At 53.4% G+C, this 25,501-nt stretch overlaps 1 protein-coding gene across 7 annotated transcripts in view; it reads right to left on the bottom strand.

Annotated features, from left to right (window-relative positions):
• The window catches only part of LOC121275693, an 89,894-nt gene that overhangs the window by 57,644 nt on the left and 6,749 nt on the right, over positions 1-25,501 (bottom strand). For 6 of the 7 annotated variants that reach the window (XR_005942546.1, XR_005942548.1, XR_005942547.1 and 3 more), the window contains exons 3-7: positions 24,372-24,565; positions 19,436-19,545; positions 15,860-15,934; positions 4,665-14,181; positions 764-2,065 (exon numbers count right to left, since the gene is read on the bottom strand). Coding sequence is in view for 3 of the 7 variants with exons in the window: in XM_041183258.1 (XP_041039192.1) it covers positions 764-2,065; positions 4,665-14,181; positions 15,860-15,934; positions 19,436-19,545; positions 24,372-24,565 (11,198 nt within the window). In the remaining 4 variants the exon portion in view is untranslated. The remainder of the gene's footprint in view (positions 1-763; positions 2,066-4,664; positions 14,182-15,859; positions 15,935-19,435; positions 19,546-24,371; positions 24,566-25,501) is intronic. The other variant, XM_041183259.1, reaches the window with a different exon arrangement.

Here is a 25,501-nt window from a genome sequence, read left to right on the forward strand (position 1 = left end):
CGAGCACACGAGAGAGCGCGAGCGAGCACACGAGAGAGCGCGAGCGAGCACACGAGAGAGCGCGAGCGAGCACACGAGAGAGCGCGAGCGAGCACACGAGAGAGCGCGAGCGAGCACACGAGAGAGCGCGAGCGAGCACACGAGAGAGCGCGAGCGAGCACACGAGAGAGCTCGAGCGAGCACACGAGAGAGCTCGAGCGAGCACACGAGAGAGCGCGAGCGAGCACACGAGAGCGCGAGCGAGCACACGAGAGAGCGCGAGCGAGCACACGAGAGAGAGATCGAGCACACGAGAGAGAGATCGAGCACACGAGAGAGAGAGATCGAGCACACGAGAGAGATCGAGCACACGAGAGAGATCGAGCGCACGAGAGAGAGATCGAGCGCACGAGAGAGAGATCGAGCACACGAGAGAGAGAGAGCGAGCACACGAGAGAGAGAGAGCGAGCACACAAGAGAGAGCGAGCACACAAGAGAGAGCGAGCACACAAGAGAGAGCGAGCACACAAGAGAGAGCGAGCACACAAGAGAGAGCGAGCACACGAGAGAGCGAGCACACGAGAGAGCGAGCACACGAGAGAGCGAGCACACGAGAGAGCGAGCACACAAGAGAGAGCGAGCACACAAGAGAGAGCGAGCACACAAAAGAGAGAGAGAGAGCACACGAGAGAGAGCGAGCACACGAGAGAGAGCGAGCACACGAGAGAGAGAGAGCGAGCACACGAGAGAGAGAGCACAGTCATTGAGAAACAGATGGTCTTACCTGATGGATCACAGCCTCTATCACCCTTTCCATTCTGGAATTCCCGAAAAGCTGAGTCCAGGTGATCTCCATCTGTATGGCCCTCGGGAGTCAGGTGAGGTGGAAACCTTAGTTCCCGCGGCTTCAGGTCCCAACTGCGGCTGGGATTAGAGTCTCTCTGGGATAGGGGTAATCCAGCACAGTGCCTCCCATCTCCATGATTTGTGGAAAGCCGGCTATCACTAAACACGGAATCAGAGACCGGTGAATCAGCCAATCGCCTCCGAAAAGTGCGAAAGCTGTCCTCGGAATCCTCATGATCAGAATTCTCCGAGGAATCCGGGAGGTAGTCGAGCTCAGGAGGTGGGAATATCTCATCGTCAAAGCTGTACGGAAGGAGGAGTTGATCAGGAAACCTAGTGTTCCGGAGTTCGGACAAAGCTGGTGGATTCTGGGACTGTAAGGGGTCACTCTGGACACATTCGGGTTCAGCCCAGGGCCTGGGATTTGGTCCCTGTCTCAAGGGATGCAGGAACTCGACGGGGGGTGATCCGGCATTCTGGAGACTGGGAAATCCAGCCATGCGTTCCTCACAGACTGAAAGGACAGTGCAACATTCCGGTATGCTCCTCCCAGCTGCTTTCTGCAGCCCGAGGGAGTCAGTGCCCAGAGAGGCCCCAGCGAGCGTGCTGGCAGAGGGATTGGCAAAGGAGGGGGAATCGGTGGGAACATTCGCAGGGTTGTGCTCAGACAGGTTGGTCCTAAACACTCCATGGCGGCATGAAGCTCCTGGTGGATGGCCAACACCTGCTGCGCGCTCAGAATAAATGCTGCCTCCGCTGGGAGCACCGGATGTCAGGGACCCGGGTGCAGGAGCAGCTGCACCTCTTGCTCCTCGGCCACGTGGGCAACTTCCAGCTTCCTCATCACTCTCACTTTCCTCTTTGACAGTTTTTAGTGGAGGCTGTTCCTCACTATCACTAATGATGATCACACAGCTGATGGAAGCTCCGGGACACTCATCCTCTGGGAGACTGGAACCGGGAGAAGCAGGAAACATCAGCTGAGTGGTACCACCTATCCCGTCGCCCGATTCCCTAGCCCTCTTCTTCGCCCGCAGGGAGAGGCGATTGGTTAACGGCACCTGTGGGGGAGGGCTGACCACACTCAAGGTTGAGCCACAGGCACCGGACCCGCCCTCTCGCCCCAAGCCATGGTGAGGTGGAATCTTCATTTCTGTGGGATCCTGTGACCAAGCCTGCACGGGATAACCATCGCCGTGAGCATGTCTTCCCTCCACAATCCTGTCTTCATCAAAATAAGCTGTGGTGGGAAAACAAGAGAAACAAAACAATTCAAATGTTTACAGGAGTTTCACAGCTACACAGGATGGGATAGGCCAATCTGACCCGGACAACACAGGAAGACATTTGGCCTCGTGTCTGTGCTCGCTCTTGGGGACAGCCCCACCTTCCTGGTCTTTCCCAATAGCCTTGAAGCTTTACCCCTTCTTGTATTTATCCAATTCCTTTTAAAAAAAAATTACTTATCTGCTTCCACTATTCTATCAGGCAGCATATTCCAGATAAAACAATCCTGTCTGACAATCACTGTAAGTCACTGTCCTCAGCTGTCATTAAAATCAAGCTGCAATCACAAATTTTGCTGAGTTTTCTTTCATCCGTTCCCAGCTGCCCAGAAAAGTTGATGACACAATTGAGTGGCTCAGTGGACCTTGTTACAGGGCAGATTAGAGTAACTACACTGGTGTAAGACTTGAGCCACACACTTTCCACTGCTATTCCACACAATTCAGTTTAAAGAGAATTCTGCAAATAAGCTTATTCTAGTAAGAGTAGCCACAAAGCTATCAGATTACATAAAACCCGAGTATGCACATAACAGCCTTGAAGGAGGGGATAAAAACAAAAAACTGCGGATGCTGGAAATCCAAAACAAAAACACAATTATCTGGAAAAACTCAGCAAGTCTGGAAGGGAACCTGACATCATTCCAAAGTCAGCCCTGCCCCTGTCCCGGCCCTCCCCCTGTCCCGGCCCTCCCCCTGTCCCGGCCCTCCGATAGCCCGGCCCTCCGACAGCCCGGCCCTCCGACAGCCCGGCCCTCCCCCCGTCCCGGCCCTCCCCCCGTCCCGGCCCTCCCCCCGTCCCGGCCCTCCGATAGCCCGGCCCTCCGATAGCCCGGCCCTCCGATAGCCCGGCCCTCCGATAGCCCGGCCCTCCGATAGCCCGGCCCTCCGATAGCCCGGCCCTCCGATAGCCCGGCCCTCCGATAGCCCGGCCCTCCGATAGCCCGGCCCTCCGATAGCCCGGCCCTCCGATAGCCCGGCCCTCCGATAGCCCGGCCCTCCGATAGCCCGGCCCTCCGATAGCCCGGCCCTCCGATAGCCCGGCCCTCCGATAGCCCGGCCCTCCGATAGCCCGGCCCTCCGATAGCCCGGCCCTCCGATAGCCCGGCCCTCCGATAGCCCGGCCCTCCGATAGCCCGGCCCTCCGATAGCCCGGCCCTCCGATAGCCCGGCCCTCCGATAGCCCAGCCCTCCCCCCCGTCCCGGCCCTCAGACAGCCCGGCCCTCCCCTCCGTCCCGGTCCTCCGACAGAGCAGCCCTCCCCACCGTCCCGGCCCTCCGACAGAGCAGCCCTCCCTCAATATGGGAGCATGGGGGAAGGATAAGTCCAACACCCAAATGGATATCCTGCATCCCAGGGTGGCTCCTCAACTCTCCTCTTGGGAAGACTTTTTGAAACGCAATCTTGCGCTCTGCTGAAATAGGCCATTCGGCCCAACCAGTCCATGCCAGTGTTCATGCTCTACCTCAAGCCTCCTCCCAACCTTTTCTCATCGATAACCTTATAATTTGACGACCAGGACTTCACTCAGTTGTCCAACCACACACACACTGCTCTAAATGCAGACCATGCTTTGGTACAGGTTTAGTATAACTTCCCTAATTTTCAATTCTATTCCTCTCCAAATAAAACCCAGTGCACGATTTGTTTATGGTCTTGCTGACTTGTGGCATGACCTTTGGTGAATGGTGTACTTGTACTCAAAGATCCCTTTGTTTCACAACTCCACCTATGCTTGCACCTCCCCAGTAACGTGATATCTCTATTCTTCCTACCAAAATGTACTAACTCTCATTCATCTGCGTTGAACTTCACTTGCCAATTATTTGCCCATTGTGCAAGTTTATTAATGTCCTCCTGTATTTTGTTGCGGTCCTTCTCATATTGACTATACCGCCCCTGCCTCCAATTTGGTGTCATGCACAAATTTAGAAATGGTGTTTTTGATTCCAAAGTAAAATTGTTAATGTAAATTGTGTACAGCAGTTATCCCAGCACTGATTCTTGTGCAACACCATGACTCACCCTCCGCCACTGTGAATTCTACCCTTTATTTCCACTGTCTGCTTTCTGTCTTGAAGCCAGCTAGCACTCCATTCTGCCATGTCTCCTAGCTCCACATTCTCTAACATTACTCATTAATCTATTATGGGTCACCTTATCGAAGGTCCTTTGACAATCCGGACAATTTACATTTACTGCACTGCCACTGTCTACTCTGAGATACTTCATCAAAAAATCCATAAGGTTGGTCAAATAAGATTTTCCTTTTTGAAATCCATGCTATTCATTATTGTATATTTTGTTTCTAGGTGTTTTTCTATTTTCTACTTTAGTGGGGATTCCATTATTTGTCCTCCTTCAATGTTAAGCTGGCTGGTCTATAATTCCTTGGTCTTGTTCCACCACCCACCCCCCTTCTTACAGATAGTGGAAAGCTAATGTCATTCCTAGTCCTCTGGTATCACACCTTTCCCTAACAAATTATACAATGTCCCTAATGCCTCTGCTATCTCTTCCCTGGGCTGTCTTTTCTAAATAGAAGCCCTTACCTGAGCTAATTTGGTTGCTTGTTAGGGATGTTATTGTTCCATCCTTTCCTGTGTCCTCTTTACCAGATTTTGGGAAATCAGTCCACAGTCTCTCTATGTTGATCCCACGTCTGTGGGTTACAGAATCTTCCAGCGATTCTACATTTGGTTTGGCCTCCGGTGCAGTTCCTGTTTCCCGGACAGTGATTTCTTCTTCATTGTGCGGTTCTTCCTTCCACACGGACGAGCTCTCTCTCCGCACCAGATCCCTCGCATCGACATTCAGAGGTGCTGCCTTCCCGAGTTGCTCAGTTTCAAACACAGGTGACCGGCAGGGTGGGAAACTTGGGTGCAGGGATCCCACTGACTCGCCAGCCTCACACCCCCTCCTGGCCATGTCCTGTGACCAGCTGCTGTCTGCATGATGCACATCAGAAACATGGCCAGGTAACACTGCCTCTACACTGGAGTCGGCAGGACATTCTCTCTCTCGTTTCCAATCACTGTCACCTCTCGATTTCGGCAAGGGCTCAGCAAAGCCACCGGAGGCAGGGCCCAGCGCAGTGAAACTTCCCCTTTCCAAAGTGTGCAACGGTAGACTCTGCACTTTACAGCATCCCAGTGGAGGAACATCTGAACTAACACAGTCAATATTCGCAAATCTCTCTCCCACATCGTGGCTACAGCCCAGATTATCGTGGTCAGGAGGCGAGGATTCTGTTGCACTGAAGCCTCCAACCACATCGTGGCTACGGCCAGGATTATCATGGTCAGGAGGCGAGGATTCTGTTGCACTGAAAGCTTCAACCACATCTTGTCTATGACCCTCATTATCATGGTCAGGAGGCAGCGGTTCTGCTACACTGAAACCTTCAACCACATCGTGGCTACGGCTCTGATTATCATATTCAGGAGGCGAGGGTTCTGCTACACTGAAACCTTCAACCACATCGTGGCTATGACCCTGATTATCATATTCAGGAGGCGAGGGTTCTGCTACACTGAAACCTTCAACCACATCGTGGCTATGACCCTGATTATCATATTCAGGAGGCGAGGGTTCTGCTACACTGAAACCTTCAACCACATCATGGCTACGGCCCTGATTATCATGGTCAGGAGGCGAGGGTTCTGCTACACTGAAACCTTCAACCACATCGTGGCTACGGACCTGATTATCATGGTCAGGAGGCGAGGGTTCTGCTACACTGAAACCTTCAACCACATCGTGGCTACGGCCCTGATTATCGTGGTCAGGAGGCAGCGGTTCTGCTACACTGAAGCCTTCAACCACATCGTGGCTACGGCCCTGATTATCGTGGTCAGGAGGCAAAGATTCTGCCACACTAAAACCTTTCATGCCACTGAGTTGGTCAGGGTCAGAAGATGAAGAATCTGTGCCCAGAGAAGGTGAAGGAGGTGACACATCTGTGCTGGGTCTGCCATCGCAACACGTTCCTGTCACATGACTAACGGCGAAATCAGAACACTTTGAATCTTTCCCTGTCTCTCCATGACACGCCACTACTGCAGAACTCAACGACATCGGGGATCCAGAAGCTTTTGGTAACTCCGGTAATAAATCCCCAATTCCATCATCAGCAATCTCCTCCATCCCAACACCATCCAGATCGGGCATATCCTTCACTCCCTGGCTTTCCCACAAACCGCACCCATCATCCTCTAACCCCTCATGGGAATCAGTGCTGGAAGAACGCTGGGGAAGAGGCCTGCTTTCCCTGGGAGCACCATTCTCCTCCAAATACAATCCTGAGCCCTTTGCAAGTGAGGGGGGAGAATCATCATCAGCGATCTCTTGCATTTGGACAAGATTTCCTTGGATGCACTCGTCCGAATGATTCTTCCTGGAGTCTGGAGAGATAACATGTGAGGTGTCGCCCCAACTATTTTCTTGCACAGTCTCCATTTTCCCGGCAAGTTTACCACCCTCCTGCAGAGATGATGTTTCAGAATCACCCATCACTCCAACAAGCCCATTCACCTCCGTGTTGGGTGAATGAGGGATTGAAGGGGAGGGCTTTGTTGCATTGGATATGGCAGTGCTATCAGCAACCTGTCCACAGTCAATAACGCCTTTATGCTGCACCTCCTGGCACAGAGATTCATTGGTTTCCTTAGGCACCTGCCTGCGTCCTGAAATCTCGGAGGTGTGAGACTGACTAACAACAGGGGACTTTTCAATCACCAAGTTCCGCTGTGATGTATTAATGGCTTCATCCTCTGGTTGAGTCACGTGAGTTCTGAAGAACTCTCTAACTATTCGCGCTACCTCGTCACATCTGTTCACCATTCTCACTTTGCTGCAGACTCGACGCTCCAGAGGGGCTCTGTATTCTGTAAAGAATTGTCGGACCATTCTGCCAATATACCAGGTTCGATGCTGCCTTAGTTCTTTGGAGAGGGACAGCAGGCTTAAGCTCAGCCTCTCTGCTGGTACAAGCCCCTCTGTTCCAGTTTGCTGGAAGTTACACACTCTTTTATTGGGACTTGCACCAGTAGAATTTGAACTCAACACCTCTTCTTCAAGGGGTCTCTTCAACTCTCGAGAATCAAGGTGCCTTCGGCCATTTAATCTCTTGCTTGCGATATCTTCCCTCTCAGATTCAGACTCTGAAAGTTGTAGGTTCAGATACTCAGGGCTTGATGAGACAATCGTTGAGCCAACTTCAACACCCGTCTCAGTATTATTTATATCAGCAGTTTCTCTCTCAGACAAATCTGTGCTCCTCACAATGGCATGACACTTCTCCATCACATCCAACTCCATGTATTGCCATCCAGCGCCGAAGCATTCAGGCTCAGTGTTGGTGCGCAGTCCCTGCTGATGTGTCCCAGTAATTGGTATCAAGTGTAATGACTCTGACAGCAGAGCTCTGTGCTCTTCGTTGAAGGAGTTGTGGTGAGTAATGGTCTCCTCCTGCTGGAATTGTCCACATTCACTTATGACCACATTCTCCGTTTCCTGTTCAACATCCAAGTTTGTTGGCCAGCGTTTTCTCAACATGGTCTCATTTTGCTTTTGTATTTCAGGCCCCTGCTGCATGTCTAAATCTCTCCATTTGGAGGTGTGCTTGGTGCTACATGGTTGTGTCATTGCAATCCCATCTGCCACAACTGTTTGGCTTGGTGCACTCACTCCCTTCTCACCTAGAGTCACTGACGTAGCTTCTGCGTCCCCTCTCCAATGTGCAGTGAGCTCCTCGACAAAACCAACAGGCTTTCCCTTAGAGAAGTTGAATTGCTGCTCAAGCTGATCAGGAGTTGGATTTGTGGGGTGATTTTCCCCCAACTGCTGATCAAACTCAAGCAATTCTTCATCTGAGACAGAAAGCTCTTCAGAGAAACCTGCTAAAGGGCATGTCTCCTGTAAGACCCTCTCATCTTCACGTATACGTGCGTTGGGCATCACTGTTCCTGATGTTTGCAATAGGTCACCGTCATTGCCAACTGCTGAGTTGAGACTGAAGTCTACCTCCCCTGGAACGGCACAATCTTTTAAAGACGGACAAATACTTTGGTTAATTTTATCAGCCTCAAAGCTCAGTTCCTCATGATCTGGAACAGAGGTTTCACTTTCTGACAGGGTATCTGGAACCTGCATGCAGATCAGTTTCTCTGCGCTAGAGGCCTCCTCCTGCTCACTCTCCTCTTCAGCTTGCTCAATCAGCTCATCACTTCCCATTGGCTCACATGGTGCAATGTCACTCAATGCATCATTCTCGCATGGCCCTTCACTGATCTCCAACCCCACCCTATCAGATAAATCCAGTCTCTCAGGTAACCCAGTTACTGAGGTGAATCCCTCTACCGAGTTGTTGCCCAGCAACTTCTCCCTTCTCTCTCTTTCCAAAGCCCTGGGCATTTCACACTTTGACGTGGCCATTGCCAAACCACACTGGAGAGTCTGCTGCCTTGTATCAGGGCTCTGCTCTGCTCGCTCCCCAGTCGGGCAAACTTCAACTCGGAGTTCTGACGATCCTGCGGATTCCTCTGGGATTTGAGACCTCTCCATCTCTTTGTGTCTTTCATCTGCAAGAGCCTCCTCCTTTGCAGGGAATACAGGAGCCGATTTCTCTCCAGCACCAAGTGGCGCCTGACTGACTCTTCCGACCTCACTACAACCTTGCCTGGAGGACACAACTGCAGTGAAAGGTGGGGACTGTGGGCTGGTAGCAACTGTGTTACAAACTTCCCTCTCCTCTGGGCTTCCAGGAGCCAGTGTACACACAGGATGTAGTTCAGTTTGCCTTCTGCATACGTCGCTACAAATCTCATCCTCTCCCCCCTTAGCATCATCTTGGTCAGTCAGCTCACTGCTTTCCATTGACCACCATCTTGCACCACCACCCTCCATGGACCCTTCATCTAGTTCCTGCTCCACCTCAAGAGACGAACCCAGTCGGACAGATAACTCAGACCTAGACATCGAGTTCAAGTCCTCTGCTGAGTCCTCGCTCTGCAACGGGCTGCGACATTGCAGCACTCCATCCTCAGCAGTACCTTGTGGCGACATGAACTCTTCAGACACATTTTCTTCTTCACTCTGCTCTTCAACTGAGGATTGCCCTCGTACTAAATCCTCTTGGAACACTGTCCTCTGGGAATCAGAGGGAATGCACTTGGCCAGTTCCCCCTCTTCTGCACCTGCAGCATCCACCTTTCCCAAGCGATCCAACAGGAATTGGGAACTCTTATCACCATGGGTTTCATTCAATCCCACCTCCGTCACATCTGCCTCTTTGATGTCAGCCACACTTTGCTCTAGCTGATCAATATCTGTTGCATCCAAACGGCCTCGCTCATCACTCCAGCCTGCCTCTTGCTCATTTCCCTTGCTTAATTCCAACTCTCTCTCAAGCACACTGCCCGTGGACGGGTGAGCTTCCTCAGGCGTGCTTGGATCAGAGAGGGTTAGGTTACTGCTCTGCTCAGAGATGGAATCAAACTCAGGATTGAAGACAGAGTCAGTCAGTGTCACTTGCTGCTCAGTTTGTGTCACTGCAGCAAAGTGTGCAACAGGAGCAGAAACCTCATCCAGATGGGGTCGATTAAGGGGAGAGGAATCTCCATTTCCAGGGCTGGCAGAAGACAAATGGTCTTCCTTTCCAGAACCTTCTTCAGTGAAGTCAGGATAGATATCAGCTTCTTCCCCAGAGCTACCAGATTCACCTTCAACATCCATGGCGTTTTCACAAGCGTGGACTCTCTCCAGACGCCTTAGAGTCGCAGGATTATCATTGCTGCCTCGTTGGACAGCACCTACAGTCAAGCAGGACAGTGGGATGGTCCCCGGTGGTGATGCTGGGCTTTCCTCAGCCTCTACTACCTCACTCTGACCAGAGGCAGCCAGTGGCACAGCAGAGGAATTGCAGTTTTCAGTTTCTAGCACACTCAGCCTACAATGCTGGATCTTTACCAGCTCATCTCCAGTTTCAGATTTCCTGTTCTCCATCTGAGAGATCACTCCTGGCTTATTAGCTCCGTAATCCATCACTGAAGGGAATTTCTCCGATTGCTCACTTACAGAATTTCTACTTGTCTTTGTTTTATCAATGGTGGTGAAAAGATGACAGGGTTCACCCAACAATTCAGCAGCTTCAGACCGTACGCTGGTTGTTAGATATCCAGGGGGCAGGTCTCCCTCCTGTTCTATGCAGGCTAATCTTGGCTGATCTTGCCCAGCTTCCGACATTGTTGGGGGTTTTACAGTTGCGCCTTGCTCTGTGGGCATCTCTGATCGGGGCAGATCTAGAACATTCTGATCTGAGGTAACCAGAGTAGCATCGAGCGGACTCTCTGAACTTGGCACCCTTACTGCACCCTGTGAATTCTCTTTGCTCTCAGAGCTGTGTGACGCGCTGCTCGAAACTTGAACTCTGTTGGGAGGCTCATCTGTGGCTGGGCACACACAGTGACTTCGTTTGATGGGCTCTTCCTCTGCCGTGTAGTTCAAGCTTTCAGTCTGGGTGAGTGGGCTAAGGGTGCCATCATTCGTTTGTGTCACTGTTTTAAGGGACACATGCCAAGGGGCACCTGTTGCCTGTATACAAGATGGAACTCCAGCTACATCTTGCTGGTGTGCTGCCAGTGTATCCATATCTTCCGATTTCACGAGTGCACCAACTGGATCTCCAGCTCGTGTCAATGATTCAAATCCTTCCACCTCCTCCCTTGCAGTATCACCAAGGGTGGTTGTCACAGGAGACGACTTTGGCAATGGCATCTTGCCCGCCTTTCCCTCATCTCCACAGCTTTCAGCCTCAGAGGCAACACTGCAGTCACTCAGCATCTCTAGCTCAGAGGGTGCTGGACTAACACTGGATAAATCAGATGCCTCAATCACATTCCTGCCTGCACACTCGGATACTGGGTCAACATCCATACCTTCATCCATGGGGTCTTCAACCTCCTTGGCATCATCTCTAACAGCAGGATCCAGTATTACAGAACTCTCCATAGCATCAGAACCAGCGCTAAGGATATACCCTTCCTTCACTGTTGCATTATTTATGGTGAGTCTAGTGACACAGAGCCCTCCCACTGCCTCACCATTTATATCCACAGGTCCAACAAGAATACTTGGAAATTGTGTACGTTCCAGAGGATCTGGTTTATGTTTGATATCATTGCTTGGGTGTAATCCTTGAGTTTGGTCATCTATTTCTAACTCTCCTTGATCAAACAAACTGAGTTTGCTTTGGGCTTCTACACCCTCCATTAAAGCAACTGGTTCGGAGGAGTTCCCTGGAGTATTTCCCTGTGTTTCACAGCCCCCAAAGACTCCTGTTGCCTCTCCAAGGACTGTGCATGACTGCTCTCCTTCACTGCGTTGGCCGGCCGTACTGGCTTCGCTCTGCATTCTGGGCACAGCTGAGAGCCCAGGTCCCACAGTGGAAGAGCACGATAACTTCCCTAGATTGGGATACGTCAAGCTATCATCTGTGTTGGCCTTTCCTGACGTGGAATGGCCTGTGGTTAGGTGTGCACCGATAGGAATGCTGCGCACGTTCACGGCCGCTTTTAAGGTCAACTGTGACCCATCTTTGGTATCTGCAGAATGAGCAAAATGGTCAAATTTTGGCAGGGAATTACCCGGCATGAAACAATCAGCCATAATAGTGTTGGAAACCACTCCTGAACATTCCTCTGTGCGTGTCACTCCATCCTCTGCTGGCTTTATATTTGCAGAAAGTCCACCTACATCCGATTCATCATCATGTGTGACTGCTGTCTTGGCAATGGTGCCTGATGCTTCTGGGTCAATCAAATTTCCTTCTCTTCCCACCTGTTCTGTGACCACATTCGATATTTTTCCAGGTGAGGAGTTTGGAGTTTCTGCCTTCAAGCCCAATGTATTCAGAAGATGCAGTTTATCAACGGCGAGCATATCATCACTCGAATTCAGTCGTTCAGGCGTTGAGCCGGTATTGAAAAGTGATGCTTCTCCGATCGGCAAACATTGAGGAGAAAGTTCTTGTGATTCATGGTTATTCAACAAATCAGACTCTGCTCCAAGATTTGGCCATTCCGGAGCTGCAGGAAAAGCTGGGCCAGGCACAGGAGATACACCATCAACTTGATGACGCACCACGGGTTCAACCTCTCTCTCATCGGCTGACCTCAGTTCCCCTGCTGCCCCGTCAATCTGAGTATGGTCACAGTTCACACCCTTATTGAGAAGGGCATCATCCATCAACCCCCCAGTAGAAGTGGTTGATTCTACAGCCATTGCTATGGGACTTGCATCTTCTTCATCCACCAAAAATCTCAAGGGCCCTTCATGTGAATCCACGTTCTCTTCATTGCCCACAGACACTGTTGTGGTGTTAAATCTGTCTTGAAGTAACAAGTTACGCCTTGGAATATCTTTGTTCAGGCCAACATCCCTTGGCTTATCAACAGATTTGTTCAAAATCTCTCGCGTCTGGCTACAGTTTGAATCCTCTTTAGACGCAGAGTTATCCTCGATGAGTTCATCCTTCACCAAACAGCTATCACCCACGGCATCCTGGTGTGTATCTGTTTGTATAGGTGGCTCTGCTGAGCCAATTTCATTCTCCACAGGTTGTATTTTCTCCTTATTTTCAGACTTGAAAGAGCAATCCAGCCACTGCCCAACAACAGGATGGAGAGAGTCCGACTCCTTCATCTGGTCAGCTGTCTTGCTCTGCCTTAGATGGCCATCCTCACTCAGCAATTGGCACTGACTCTGCAATCCTTGAACATCAACCTTAGCAGAGTCCCTACAAGAGCCACTAACAGTGGACATGGGGCCTTCTGATGTGATGCCCTCAGTACTCTCACCCAAAGCAGCTGATACTTCCTCTATAAACATGTCATCTTGCACCATGGGCTCAGTCACAATTTGTTCATCATCCATGTTGGCTCCAATGGCATCAATATCCAGTTGGGGCTCTGAGTGCACAGCTGCCTGTGTCATAACCTGCACACCAGTATCAGCTGCGGTGTCATTTACCACGGAAGGTGCCCATTCCATACCCGCTGCATCCTCCACCCTCTGCTCCCCATTGCTGGGAGATCTGCTCTGGTCGCTCCTTCGGGAGGTCCGGTTGCTGCCCACAGTCTCCTCGTGGACTCCGCCTGCCAGGGTCCCTATCCCAACGCAGCCTCGCACAGTCGGCTGGGCTGACAGAAACCAGGCACCTGCCGAGCCCCCTTTGAAGGGAGCGCTTTCATCCATCTGTGCCAGTGAGTCAGAATGTGTTACCATGTGGACTTCACCCTCACTCGAGTTGCCTCGTCGCGCCAAGTCCCGGTGAAAGCACTGGGGAGATGTTGGGAAGTGGTCAGCTGTGGCCGAGCCAGCAGCCTCTGCTCTCCCTCCGGCTAGACCGGGAGATGTCCGTTCTTCTTCCTCACCCCATGATGGCAAGTGACACGTACTGGAGCCATGCCTTTCATTCAAGAGAGGCAGCTGCTTACAACGAGAAGCTTCTTCCGCAGGTATAAGTCCCTGAGTGCGACCTTCAAGCAGGAGTCTATTCGAATGTTCGTCAGAACCCGGAGGGACAGGAATACCAAAGCTCCCCAAGTTCATCAGTGGGGCAAAGGGTCTGCACCCCGTTATCCGGGAATCGATGAACTGCTCAACTTGAAACCCCTCGGCAATGGGAAAACTACCTTCAGACAAGGCGGATGGCTGGGAAGTCTCCCCTGCAGTCACCGGTGGCACCACAAGGTTATGGGATGCTCTAGTTGCCAGCGACGATGTCACGAGACCTTCTACCTGGCTTGTGGATCCCATGGGCTCAGGGGAGAGTTGACAATATGGAAGCCACACCATCTGAGATGGGGCCAATTCAAGTCTGTTACACGTTGGGCGAGGAGTGCCTGGAACCAGAGTGGGTACTGCAGAGCCGCGCAGTGCCAGGGTGCGTCTGTTACCACCTTCAACTTCGTCTGCAGGCCAACGAACTCCTTGCAGGAACCCAGGAAACGCTCCCAAGAATAACCGAGGAGTTGGGAATCTTGGGTAGTGGGCAGGAGCGATTGAGGTCTGCATTTGATAGGAGAACAAGTTATTCTTAATGGGCTTCACAGCATTGGTTACTCAACATGTACAATTTTCACAAGCAATCTTCTACCAGTAGCCCATTAGAATAGGGAGAATTAATTCCACATTCTCACCACTCTCTGGGTAAAGACATTTCTCCTGAATTCCCGATTGGATTTATTAGTGACTGTCTTATATTGGACCTTGTCAATAGGTGTAGGAGCCCAACTAGTTCATTAATGTCTTCCAGCAAAGGAACCCTGGACCCTTTACCCAGTATGGGTCAACAAGCGATTCAAACCTTTCACGTGGGTGACTCAATGCCTCAGGGGCAACCAGTGATAGGCAATAAATGCAGTCTTGCCAGCAACACCCACATCTTCAGAATAAGCAACAAACAGTGGTGAAACTTCCTGTGGACCTCTCACTCCAGTTCTCACCTTTCAGCAGTGTCTCTGCTATTTTCTTTTAGGCTTCCTGCTAGTTTCCCCCCTACCCCGAGATACATCACATCCCTGGCCATGGCTTACATACCACCCTTGATACCGAGTGCAAGTAGGCGATTCAGCTGAGGGAGGCATCACCAACTTGAAGTTCAACCTGTACACCTTTGTTAGGGGGCACAGGCTAACCAGCACATCAAGAGTACTTGTTCACTTCCCCCCTCTCCCTCTGCATCCCCCAAAGGCCACTTGAACCCTTAAGGTCACCACGATCGAGCTCAGTGATTCAGCAAAGCCTCCGACCATTTCTGCAGTTTATCCACTGAGTGATCAGTTGAGCCAGTGAGGTTCCTAAAGTCATGATTCAGTGGTAACACACTCGTTCCTGAGCCCCCTCGGAACGGTGCCAGAGGAGCGCCGGGAAGAGGTGCCAGGGGAGCACTGCACCGGTCAGGGGAGCGGTGCCAGGGGAGTGTTGCCAGAAGAGCACCACATCGCCCGGGGGAACGGTGTCGGGGAAGTGTTGCCAGAAGAGCACCACACCGCCCAGGGGAACGGTGTCGGGGAAGTGTTGCCGGAGGAGCCCCACACCGCCCGGGGGAAGCAGTGCCGGGGGAGTGCTGCACCACCGGAGGGACCTTTTTTTCAAAAATTCTTTCATGGGATGTGGGCAAGGGCAGCATTTGTTGCCCATCTCCAATTGCCCTTTAACTGAGTAGCTTGCTAGGCCATTTCAGAGGGCAGTTAAGAGTCAAACACATTGCTGTGGATCTGGAGTCACATATAGGCCAGACCAGGTAAGGATGGCAGATTTCCTTATGGATTATTACCAGAATCAACAATGGTTTACTGGTTGCTATTACCGAGAGTTGCTTTTAATTCCAGATTTATGAATTGAATTTAAATTCCACCAGCTGCTGTGGTGGGATTTGAACCCATGTCCCCAGAGTATTAGCCTGGGCCTCTGGGTTACCAGTCCAAAGACATTACCCGCTATGTCACCGTCTCCCCTCAAAATGTATATTCTTCTTTTTAGATTGTTATTGTTACTTTTCATAATCAAACTGAGATAACAGGATTTCCTGTCATACTGTAAGGAGGGAGTTGATCAGACAATCAAAGAGTTTGCAAACATTATCACAAGGCAGGCTTGCATTACTTTCTACACTGAGCCTGGAATGAGTGGTGTTTGGAATCCCTGACTAAACCAGGCAAGCTTCTCTATCCGTGCTGCGTACCTGTAGTTGGGAGCTGGGCTTGGGGCCCTGATTCAGTCCACTGCCTTCTCCCTGCTCACAGTCGCACAGCTCAAACTGAGAAAACACAAGATACAATGTAATCAGCACAGCCTTCACCCCTCCCCATATACTCCCTGGACATGTATGACATACATTCCCTAACCACTTCCCACAAAAATAATCGTGGTTTTCAAAAAGGAACTGGATTATTATCCAAAGAGGAAATATCAGCAGGGCTATGGAGAAAGGGCAGCAGAGTGGGCCTAGCCAAGTTGCTCTTGCTGAGAGCTGGCACAAACAGAACGGCTGAACGGCCTCCTTCTGTGCTGTAACCATTCTGTGGTTTTAGAAGTGCAGTCTAATCAAAATTCATGTTCAACATAGCTTCTCTGCTTTTCAAACCTGTCCCTCGAGAAATGAGCCCCCTTTCCTCTTTTTTTAATGACCTTTTTAACCTACGTCACAACTTTCAACGATTCCATCTGTACCCCTACATACCTGTCACTCTGGACTATCCTATGCTCCGAGTTTCCAAGGAGTATGCAACCTCCTTATTCTTCCTACCGAAACCCATACTCAAGTCCATTTGATACTTACATGCCCATTATGTAAGTTTATTCCTACCTCCCAGTATTTTGTTGCTGTCCTCCAAGTTGGTGCAACTGCAAATTGTATTTTGATTCCCAAGTCCAAATCGCTTCAAAATAAGGAGGAAGCAACTTAGGACTGAGATGGTGAGAAATTCTTTTACTCAGAGGATGGAGAATATTTGAAATTCTTTACCCCAGAAGGCTGTGGAAGCTTAGTCATTGAGAAATTTCTAAATACCAATTTGGGGATAGTGTGGGACAAAGGCTTTGAAGTGCAGGATCAGCCATGATTATATTGAATGGTAGAGCAGGCTCGATAGATTGAATGGCCTATTCCTGTTCCTGTGAGTGCCGCCCCAACAGCACTTGAAACTGAACACAATTCAGGACAAAGCAGCCTGCTTGGCTGGCATCTCATCCATCGCCCACTCCCTCTACCACCAACACACAGTGGCAGCTTTGTGTACCATCTACAAGATGCACTGCAGCAGCTCAACAAGATTCCTTAGACAGCACCTTCTAAACCTGCGACTTCTAACACTGAGAAGGACAAGGGCAACAGATGAAAGTTCCCCTCCAAATCCACTCACCATCCTGACTTGGAACTATATCGCTGTTCCTTCACTGTCACTGGGTCAAAATCCTGGAACTCCCTCCCTAACAGCACTGTGGGTGCACCCACACTATATGGACTGCAGCGGTTCAAGGCAGCAGCTCACCACCACCTTCTCAAGGGCAATTAAAGATGGGCAATAAAAATGCTGGCCTAGCCAGCGATGCACACGCCCTGTGAAAGAATTTTTAAAAAAACACCTCGTCCTCTGCCCATGGCACCTTCCCATGACAACTCAAGTGTAACACCTGCCCTTTTACCTCCTCTATCCTCACTGTCCAAGGCCCCAAACACTCCTTCCAGGTGAAGGAGCGACTTACTTCACTTCTTTCAGTTTAGTCTACTGTATTTGCTGCTCACAATACAGTGTCATCTACATCTGCAGTACTGTGTACAGAACTAGTCCTTATTTACAGAAAGATGTAAATGCATTAGCAGTTCAGAGAAGGTTTATTAGCCTAATATCAGGAACAGGTGGGTTGGCTTACGAGGAAAAGGTTGGACAGGTTAAGCTTGTATCCACTAGAGTTTAGAAGAGCAAGAGGCGACTTGATTGATTCTGAGGGGTCTTGACAGGGTGGATGTGGAGAGGACGTTTCCTCTTGTGGGAGAATCTAGAACCGGGGGTCACTGTTTAAAAATAAGGGATCGCCGATTTAAGACAGAGGTGAAGAGAAATTTTTTCTCTCAGAGGGTTGAGTATCTTTGGAACTCTCTTCCCTAAAAGGCAGTGAAAGCAGAGTCTCTGAATATTTTTTATAAGGCAGAGCTAGATAGATTATTGATTAACAAGGAGGGGGGGGCGGTGAAAAGTTATTGGGGGCAGGGGTTGAGGTTACAATCAGCCATGATCTTACTGAATGGCGGAGCAGGCTTGAGGGGCCAAGTAGCCTACTCCTGCTCTTAATTCGTATGTTCGTACATTGCGGAGACCAAACGCAGATTGGGTGACCACTTTGCGGAACACCTCTGCTCAGTCCACAAGCATGATTCCCCAGCTTCCTGCTGCTTGCCATTTCAATTCACTATCTTGCTCTCACACTCGCGTTTCTGTCTGTGGCCTGCTGCAATGTTCCAGTGAAGCCCAATGCAAGTCCATTTAGTCATTTTACAGTGTTCTAGACTCAACATGGAGTTCAACAATTTCAGACCAGGAACTCTGCCCCCAACCAATTTGATTCTGTTCTTTTTCCCCCCATAGTCTGGTCTGAATCTTGTTTTTCACATTTTTTTGTTTTCGGGCAGAGCTGATCATTATTCTGCCATTCACACTCATTCTGGACAAATGCTTTGTTTCTTTACCACAACGTTCCTTTACCACAACCATTACCACTCCCTTTTCTTTTTATTCCATGGCATCTTTTGTCATTTAATCTCTCCCACCCACTACCCTATCCCAGACATTCCCTTGTGTTTTTCCTCCCTCTCCCCCTCAACCTTTCAACTGCATAAAACATTTCTACCTTCCTTAAGTTCTGAAGAGTCATAGTCAATTCAAAATGTTTTAACTCTGTTTCTCTCTCCACAAACGCTGCCAGACCTGCTGAGTATTTCCAGCATTTTCTGTTTTTATTGCAGGTTTCTAGCATCCACAGTATCTGCTTTTATTTTGGCACAATTAAAAAGGGCTTAGTTAGACTAGACCTGGGATACCATAACAGTTCTGGTCTCCTTACCAAAGGAAGGATATACTTGTTTTACAGGGGTCACTAGACTGATTCCTGGGATGAAAGGGCTGTCCTATAAGGGCAGGATGGGCCTGTACGCTCTGGAATTTAGCTGAATAAAGGGTGATCTTATTTAAATGTATAAGATACTTAGAGGGCTCGATAGCATAGATGCTACTTCCCTCGGCTGGCGAATCCAGAATGTGGGGGCACAGTCTCAGCGTCTGGGGTGGCCACTCAGGACAAAGATGAGGAGAAACTTCTTCAGTCAGAGGACTGTGAACCTTTGGAATCAGAGCTGTGGATGCTTCATCATTGAGTATATTCAAGACAAGAGGTCCATACATTCTAGGGCACCAAGGGAATGAAGCGATATGGGGTTAGGGCAGGAATAGTGGAGTTGAGGGTAGAAGATCAGCCATGATCTTGTGGAATAACAGAGCAGCTTCAAGGGGCCCAATGGTCTACTCCAGCTTTGATCTTATGCTCTTGGGGTACACAGATTGCCTCTGCAAGTTCCTCCACAGAGCAGCACAGTTCCCTGGAACTAGGATCCTGTCTGTTCAGAGCTAGGGAACTCAAAGATGGTGCAACACTGCCCATTCACAATTCCATCTTATAACTGTGAACCCTCTTTCATTATTCTTCAATCAAGATGTTACAAGGGTCAAATAAAAACATCTTTTCCCCTTTCAAACAGATTTACCATGAAGTAAAATTCGGAGTTGGGCTGACGGACTTTTTCCCCTCGTTCCACTAGCGAACTCTGCGGATGCCCAAAGGTCACCGTGTCACCTTCCTTCAGGATCACATCACCTAAGGTCAAAATAGGCAAGAGTCACATTTACAAAGTAAAACTTTCCCTTTTCACGTTAAAGGAGAAAATTCACAGCAAACAGGGCAATTTGGATGTATATACCCACAAAATATACCATTTGCAAAACTCTGAAGGGGGTGGGGGGGTAGGAGGAGAGTGGCATAAATCGCACAGCTCAGACGCGATGGATAAATGACCTCCTTCTGTGCTCTATGACTCTGCTCTTGGACTCCAGCCGGGCTACAGTTCAACAGCCAAATGGCTCATTTCAGTTGATTGCCCACGTGGATAGCTCTTCAGGAATGAGTGTGAGCACCAAGTATCAGTGGGCAGAGGGACTGTGGAAGGCCACGGTGAGGAGCCAACCTTCTCCCCCACCGTAGCACATTTTTGGGTAGAGAGATCAATCAGGATGGGGAATTGATACCCCTCCCCCACTCATGGAGATCGGAGGCAAAGCCCAGCAAGAACATGCCTCAACCCCATTAATGTGGAATCATACAGGACTGTACGGTTCAACATCCAACTCCTGATATTACACATAGACGTGCCCAGGGAGGACCTCACCGTCGGAGGGCCGCACCATCGGAGGGCCGGGGACCAGGGAGCGCCGCACCGTCAGAGGGCCGGGGACCAGGGAGCGCCGCACCGTCAGAGGGCCGGGGACCAGGGAGCGCCGCACCGTCAGAGGGCCGGGGACCAGGGAGCGCCGCACCGTCAGAGGGCCGGGGACCAGGGAGCGCCGCACCGTCGGAGGGCCGGGGACCAGGGAGCGCCGCACCGTCGGAGGGCCGCACCGTCGGAGGGCCGGGGACCAGGGAGCGCCGCACCGTCGGAGGGCCGGGGACCAGGGAGCGCCGCACCGTCGGAGGGCCGGGGACCAGGGAGCGCCGCACCGTCGGAGGGCCGCACCGTCGGAGGGCCGCACCGTCGGAGGGCCGGGGACCAGGGAGCGCCGCACCGTCGGAGGGCCGGGGACCAGGGAGCGCCGCACCGTCGGAGGGCCGGGGACCAGGGAGCGCCGCACCGTCGGAGGGCCGGGGACCAGGGAGCGCCGCACCGTCGGAGGGCCGGGGACCAGGGAGCGCCGCACCGTCGGAGGGCCGGGGACCAGGGAGCGCCGCACCGTCGGAGGGCCGGGGACCAGGGAGCGCCGCACCGTCGGAGGGCCGGGGACCAGGGAGCGCCGCACCGTCGGAGGGCCGGGGACCAGGGAGCGCCGCACCGTCGGAGGGCCGGGGACCAGGGAGCGCCGCACCGTCGGAGGGCCGGGGACCAGGGAGCGCCGCACCGTCGGAGGGCCGGGGACCAGGGAGCGCCGCACCGTCGGAGGGCCGGGGACCAGGGAGCGCCGCACCGTCGGAGGGCCGGGGACCAGGGAGCGCCGCACCGTCGGAGGGCCGGGGACCAGGGAGCGCCGCACCGTCGGAGGGCCGGGGACCAGGGAGCGCCGCACCGTCGGAGGGCCGGGGACCAGGGAGCGCCGCACCGTCGGAGGGCCGGGGACCAGGGAGCGCCGCACCGTCGGAGGGCCGGGGACCAGGGAGCGCCGCACCGTCGGAGGGCCGGGGACCAGGGAGCGCCGCACCGTCGGAGGGCCGGGGACCAGGGAGCGCCGCACCGTCGGAGGGCCGGGGACCAGGGAGCGCCGCACCGTCGGAGGACCGGGGACCAGGGAGCGCCGCACCGTCGGAGGACCGGGGACCAGGGAGCGCCGCACCGTCGGAGGACCGGGGACCAGGGAGCGCCGCACCGTCGGAGGACCGGGGACCAGGGAGCGCCGCACCGTCGGAGGACCGGGGACCAGGGAGCGCCGCACCGTCGGAGGACCGGGGACCAGGGAGCGCCGCACCGTCGGAGGACCGGGGACCAGGGAGCGCCGCACCGTCGGAGGACCGGGGACCAGGGAGCGCCGCACCGTCGGAGGACCGGGGACCAGGGAGCGCCGCACCGTCGGAGGACCGGGGACCAGGGAGCGCCGCACCGTCGGAGGACCGGGGACCAGGGAGCGCCGCACCGTCGGAGGACCGGGGTCCAGGGAGCGCCGCACCGTCGGAGGACCGGGGTCCAGGGAGCGCCGCACCGTCGGAGGGCCGGGGTCCAGGGAGCGCCGCACCGTCGGAGGACCAGGGACCAGGGAGCGCCGCACCGTCGGAGGACCGGGGACCAGGGAGCGCCGCACCGTCGGAGGACCGGGGACCAGGGAGCGCCGCACCGTCGGAGGACCGGGGACCAGGGAGCGCCGCACCGTCGGAGGACCGGGGACCAGGGAGCGCCGCACCGTCGGAGAACCGGGGACCAGGGAGCGCCGCACCGTCGGAGGACCGGGGACCAGGGAGCGCCGCACCGTCGGAGGACCGGGGACCAGGGAGCGCCGCACCGTCGGAGGACCGGGGACCAGGGAGCGCCGCACCGTCGGAGGACCGGGGACCAGGGAGCGCCGCACCGTCGGAGGACCGGGGACCAGGGAGCGCCGCACCGTCGGAGGACCGGGGACCAGGGAGGGCCGCACCGTCGGAGGACCGGGGACCAGGGAGCGCCGCACCGTCGGAGGACCGGGGACCAGGGAGCGCCGCACCGTCGGAGGACCGGGGACCAGGGAGCGCCGCACCGTCGGAGGACCGGGGACCAGGGAGCGCCGCACCGTCGGAGGACCGGGGACCAGGGAGCGCCGCACCGTCGGAGGACCGGGGTCCAGGGAGCACCGCACCGTCGGAGGACCGGGGTCCAGGGAGCGCCGCACCGTCGGAGGGCCGGGGTCCAGGGAGCGCCGCACCGTCGGAGGGCCGGGGTCCAGGGAGCGCCGCACCGTCGGAGGGCCGGGGTCCAGGGAGCGCCGCACCGTCGGAGGGCCAGGGACCAGGGAGCGCCGGGCCGTCGGAGGGCCGTGGACCAGGGAGCGCCGCACCGTCAGAGGGTTGGGGACCAGGGAGCGCCGCACCATCGGAGGGCCGCACCGTCAGAGGGCCGCACCGTCAGAGGGCCGCACCGTCAGAGGGCCGCACCGTCAGAGGGCCGCACCGTCAGAGGGCCGCACCGTCAGAGGGCCGCACCGTCAGAGGGCCGCACCGTCAGAGGGCCGCACCGTCAGAGGGCCGCACCGTCAGAGGGCCGCACCGTCAGAGGGCCGCACCGTCAGAGGGCCGCACCGTCAGAGGGCCGCACCGTCAGAGGGCCGCACCGTCAGAGGGCCGCACCGTCAGAGGGCCGCACCGTCAGAGGGCCGCACCGTCAGAGGGCCGCACCGTCAGAGGGCCGCACCGTCAGAGGGCCGCACCGTCAGAGGGCCGCACCGTCAGAGGGCCGCACCGTCAGAGGGCCGCACCGTCAGAGGGCCGCACCGTCAGAGGGCCGCACCGTCAGAGGGCCGCACCGTCAGAGGGCCGCACCGTCAGAGGGCCGCACCGTCAGAGGGCCGCACCGTCAGAGGGCCGCACCGTCAGAGGGCCGCACCGTCAGAGGGCCGCACCGTCAGAGGGCCGCACCGTCAGAGGGCCGCACCGTCAGAGGGCCGCACCGTCAGAGGGCCGCACCGTCAGAGGGCCGCACCGTCAGAGGGCCGCACCGTCAGAGGGCCGCACCGTCAGAGGGCCGCACCGTCAGAGGGCCGCACCGTCAGAGGGCCGCACCGTCAGAGGGCCGCACCGTCAGAGGGCCGCACCGTCAGAGGGCCGCACCGTCAGAGGGCCGCACCGTCAGAGGGCCGCACCGTCAGAGGGCCGCACCGTCAGAGGGCCGCACCGTCAGAGGGCCGGGGACCAGGGAGCGCCACACCGTCGGAGGGCCGGGGACCAGGGAGCGCCACACCGTCGGAGGGCCGGGACCAGGGAGCGCCGCACCGTCGGAGGGCTGGCAAATGGACTAAAAAGTGGTAAAATGTAAGCTTGTCCATTTTGGCAGGAAGAATAATAAAACATATTATCTAAATGTGAGAGATTTCAGAGCTCTGAGATTCAGGGGGATCTGGGTGTCCTAGTTCATGAATTACAAAGTATTAGTGTGCAGGTACAGCAAGTAATAGAAAGCTAATAGAATGTCATCGTTTATTGAAAGGGGAATTAAATACAAAAGTAGCGAGGTTAAGCTTCAGTTGTACAGGGCACTGGTGAGACCACATCTGGAGTACTCTGTACAGTACTGGTCTTATTTAAGAAAAGATCTAAATACATTAGCAGTTCAGAGGTTTACTAAACTCATACAAGGAATGGGCAGGTTGTCTTATAAGGAAAGGTTCAACAGGCTAGGCTTGTATCCACTGGAGTTTAGAAGAGTAAGAGGTGACTTGATTGAAACATGAAAGATCCTGAGGGAATTTGACAGGGTGGATATAGAGAGGATGTTTCCTCTTGTGGGAGAATCTAGAAATAGGAATCACTGTGTAAAGGGATCACTCATTTAAGACAGGTGAGAAGAAATTTTTTTTCCCAGAGGGTTAAGAGTCTTTGGAACTCTCTTCCTCAAAAGGCAGTGGAAGCAGGGTCAATGCATGTTTTTAAGGCTGAGCTAGATAGGAGGTTACAGTCAGGTCAGTCATGATCTTATTGAATGGCAGAGCTTGAGGGACCAAGTGACCTACTCCTGCTCCTAACTCGTATGCATGTTCTTCTGAACAATTGCTACAGAAATCAATGATTTGATCAGCGTCCTATGGGTAATACTAAGGACTGTGAATAGAACAAGACAAAAAAAGACAGTAAAAAGCCAGATCGCAGATTTCGCCCTGGCCACCCAAGCACCTCTACCCACCCTGTGCCCCCGCCTCTCACACACTCCCCTCACCCTCAGTGACCCTAACCCACTAGGTACTGGGCGTGCTGCCACTCACTGTCTATGCGCCGGTCGTTGATGTAAACACCGGAGAAGCTGGAGTCGACCAGCCGGTGCTGGTTATCCTGGGCTGATCGGATTACCCGGGCGTGCATCCTGGAGATACTCCTGCTCCTCGATTCTTTGGCAGAGCTGAGGACATAATCAACCACGTCGACATTCCTTCCTATCAGGGTAACCCGCTTGCTGAAGCTGGCCCAGGTGGAATAGGAGAGAGCGTGACAAGAGAGGAGATTAAATCAGATATTGTGCAAGCGATATGGTTGATGTGAGGCTATCAGTTCACAAACAGGCACCCTTTCAGTCAGCCACACAGTCACATTCCATAATCAGTGCTGTACCCTCTCAGCCCACCCCTCAAGCCCCAGGTCTTGTCACCACCCACATTAGCTTATGCGACAGCACCTTCCAAACCCATGACTGCCACCATCCAGAAGGGCAAGGGCAGCAGATGCACGGGAACACCACCACCACCTGGAAGTTTCCCTCCAAGCCACACAGCATCCTGAGTTGCAAATATATCACTGTTCCTTCACTGTCACTGGGTCAAAATCCTGGAACTCTCTCCCTAACAGCTCTGTGGGTATACCTACACCATGTGGACTGCAATGGTTCAAGGCAGCAGCTCACCACCATCTTTCTAAGGGCAGTTAGGGATGGGCAATAAATGCTGGCCTAGCCCCAGGCCTGACACACCACACACACCCACCCGTCTGCCTCTTGACCTACTCTGAGGACTGCAACACCCCACCTCAACTTGCAAAGCCCCACCCCAACTCTCCAACCATTGGGTGCCTGACATGTCTATCCACATAGTACCCCTGCCTGTCCGCAGTCAGTAGGAAAGCAAAAGCCTTGATTGGAGGAATCATTGTCAATTTGCCCCACCCTGGCTCCAACAATTTTTTAAAAACTAAACAAAGTTATCAAAGAAAATGAAAAAAAAAAACAAATTTTGTTTTAATTCTCTGGGTATTGTTCACTGTCGCAAGTGATGTCCCAAGAGGTCAACCTTCAATTTTTGGGAAGGCTGGCCACTTCTGACATTAGCATCTGATTAGAATTATCTAACTGCAGAGGGACTGTTTTTTCCCCATTTTATGCTGCTGGGCCTGGGAGTCTGATCGC

Source organism: Carcharodon carcharias, chromosome 3, assembly GCF_017639515.1.
Source record: "Carcharodon carcharias isolate sCarCar2 chromosome 3, sCarCar2.pri, whole genome shotgun sequence".
NCBI classification, from domain to species: Eukaryota; Metazoa; Chordata; class Chondrichthyes; order Lamniformes; family Lamnidae; genus Carcharodon; species Carcharodon carcharias.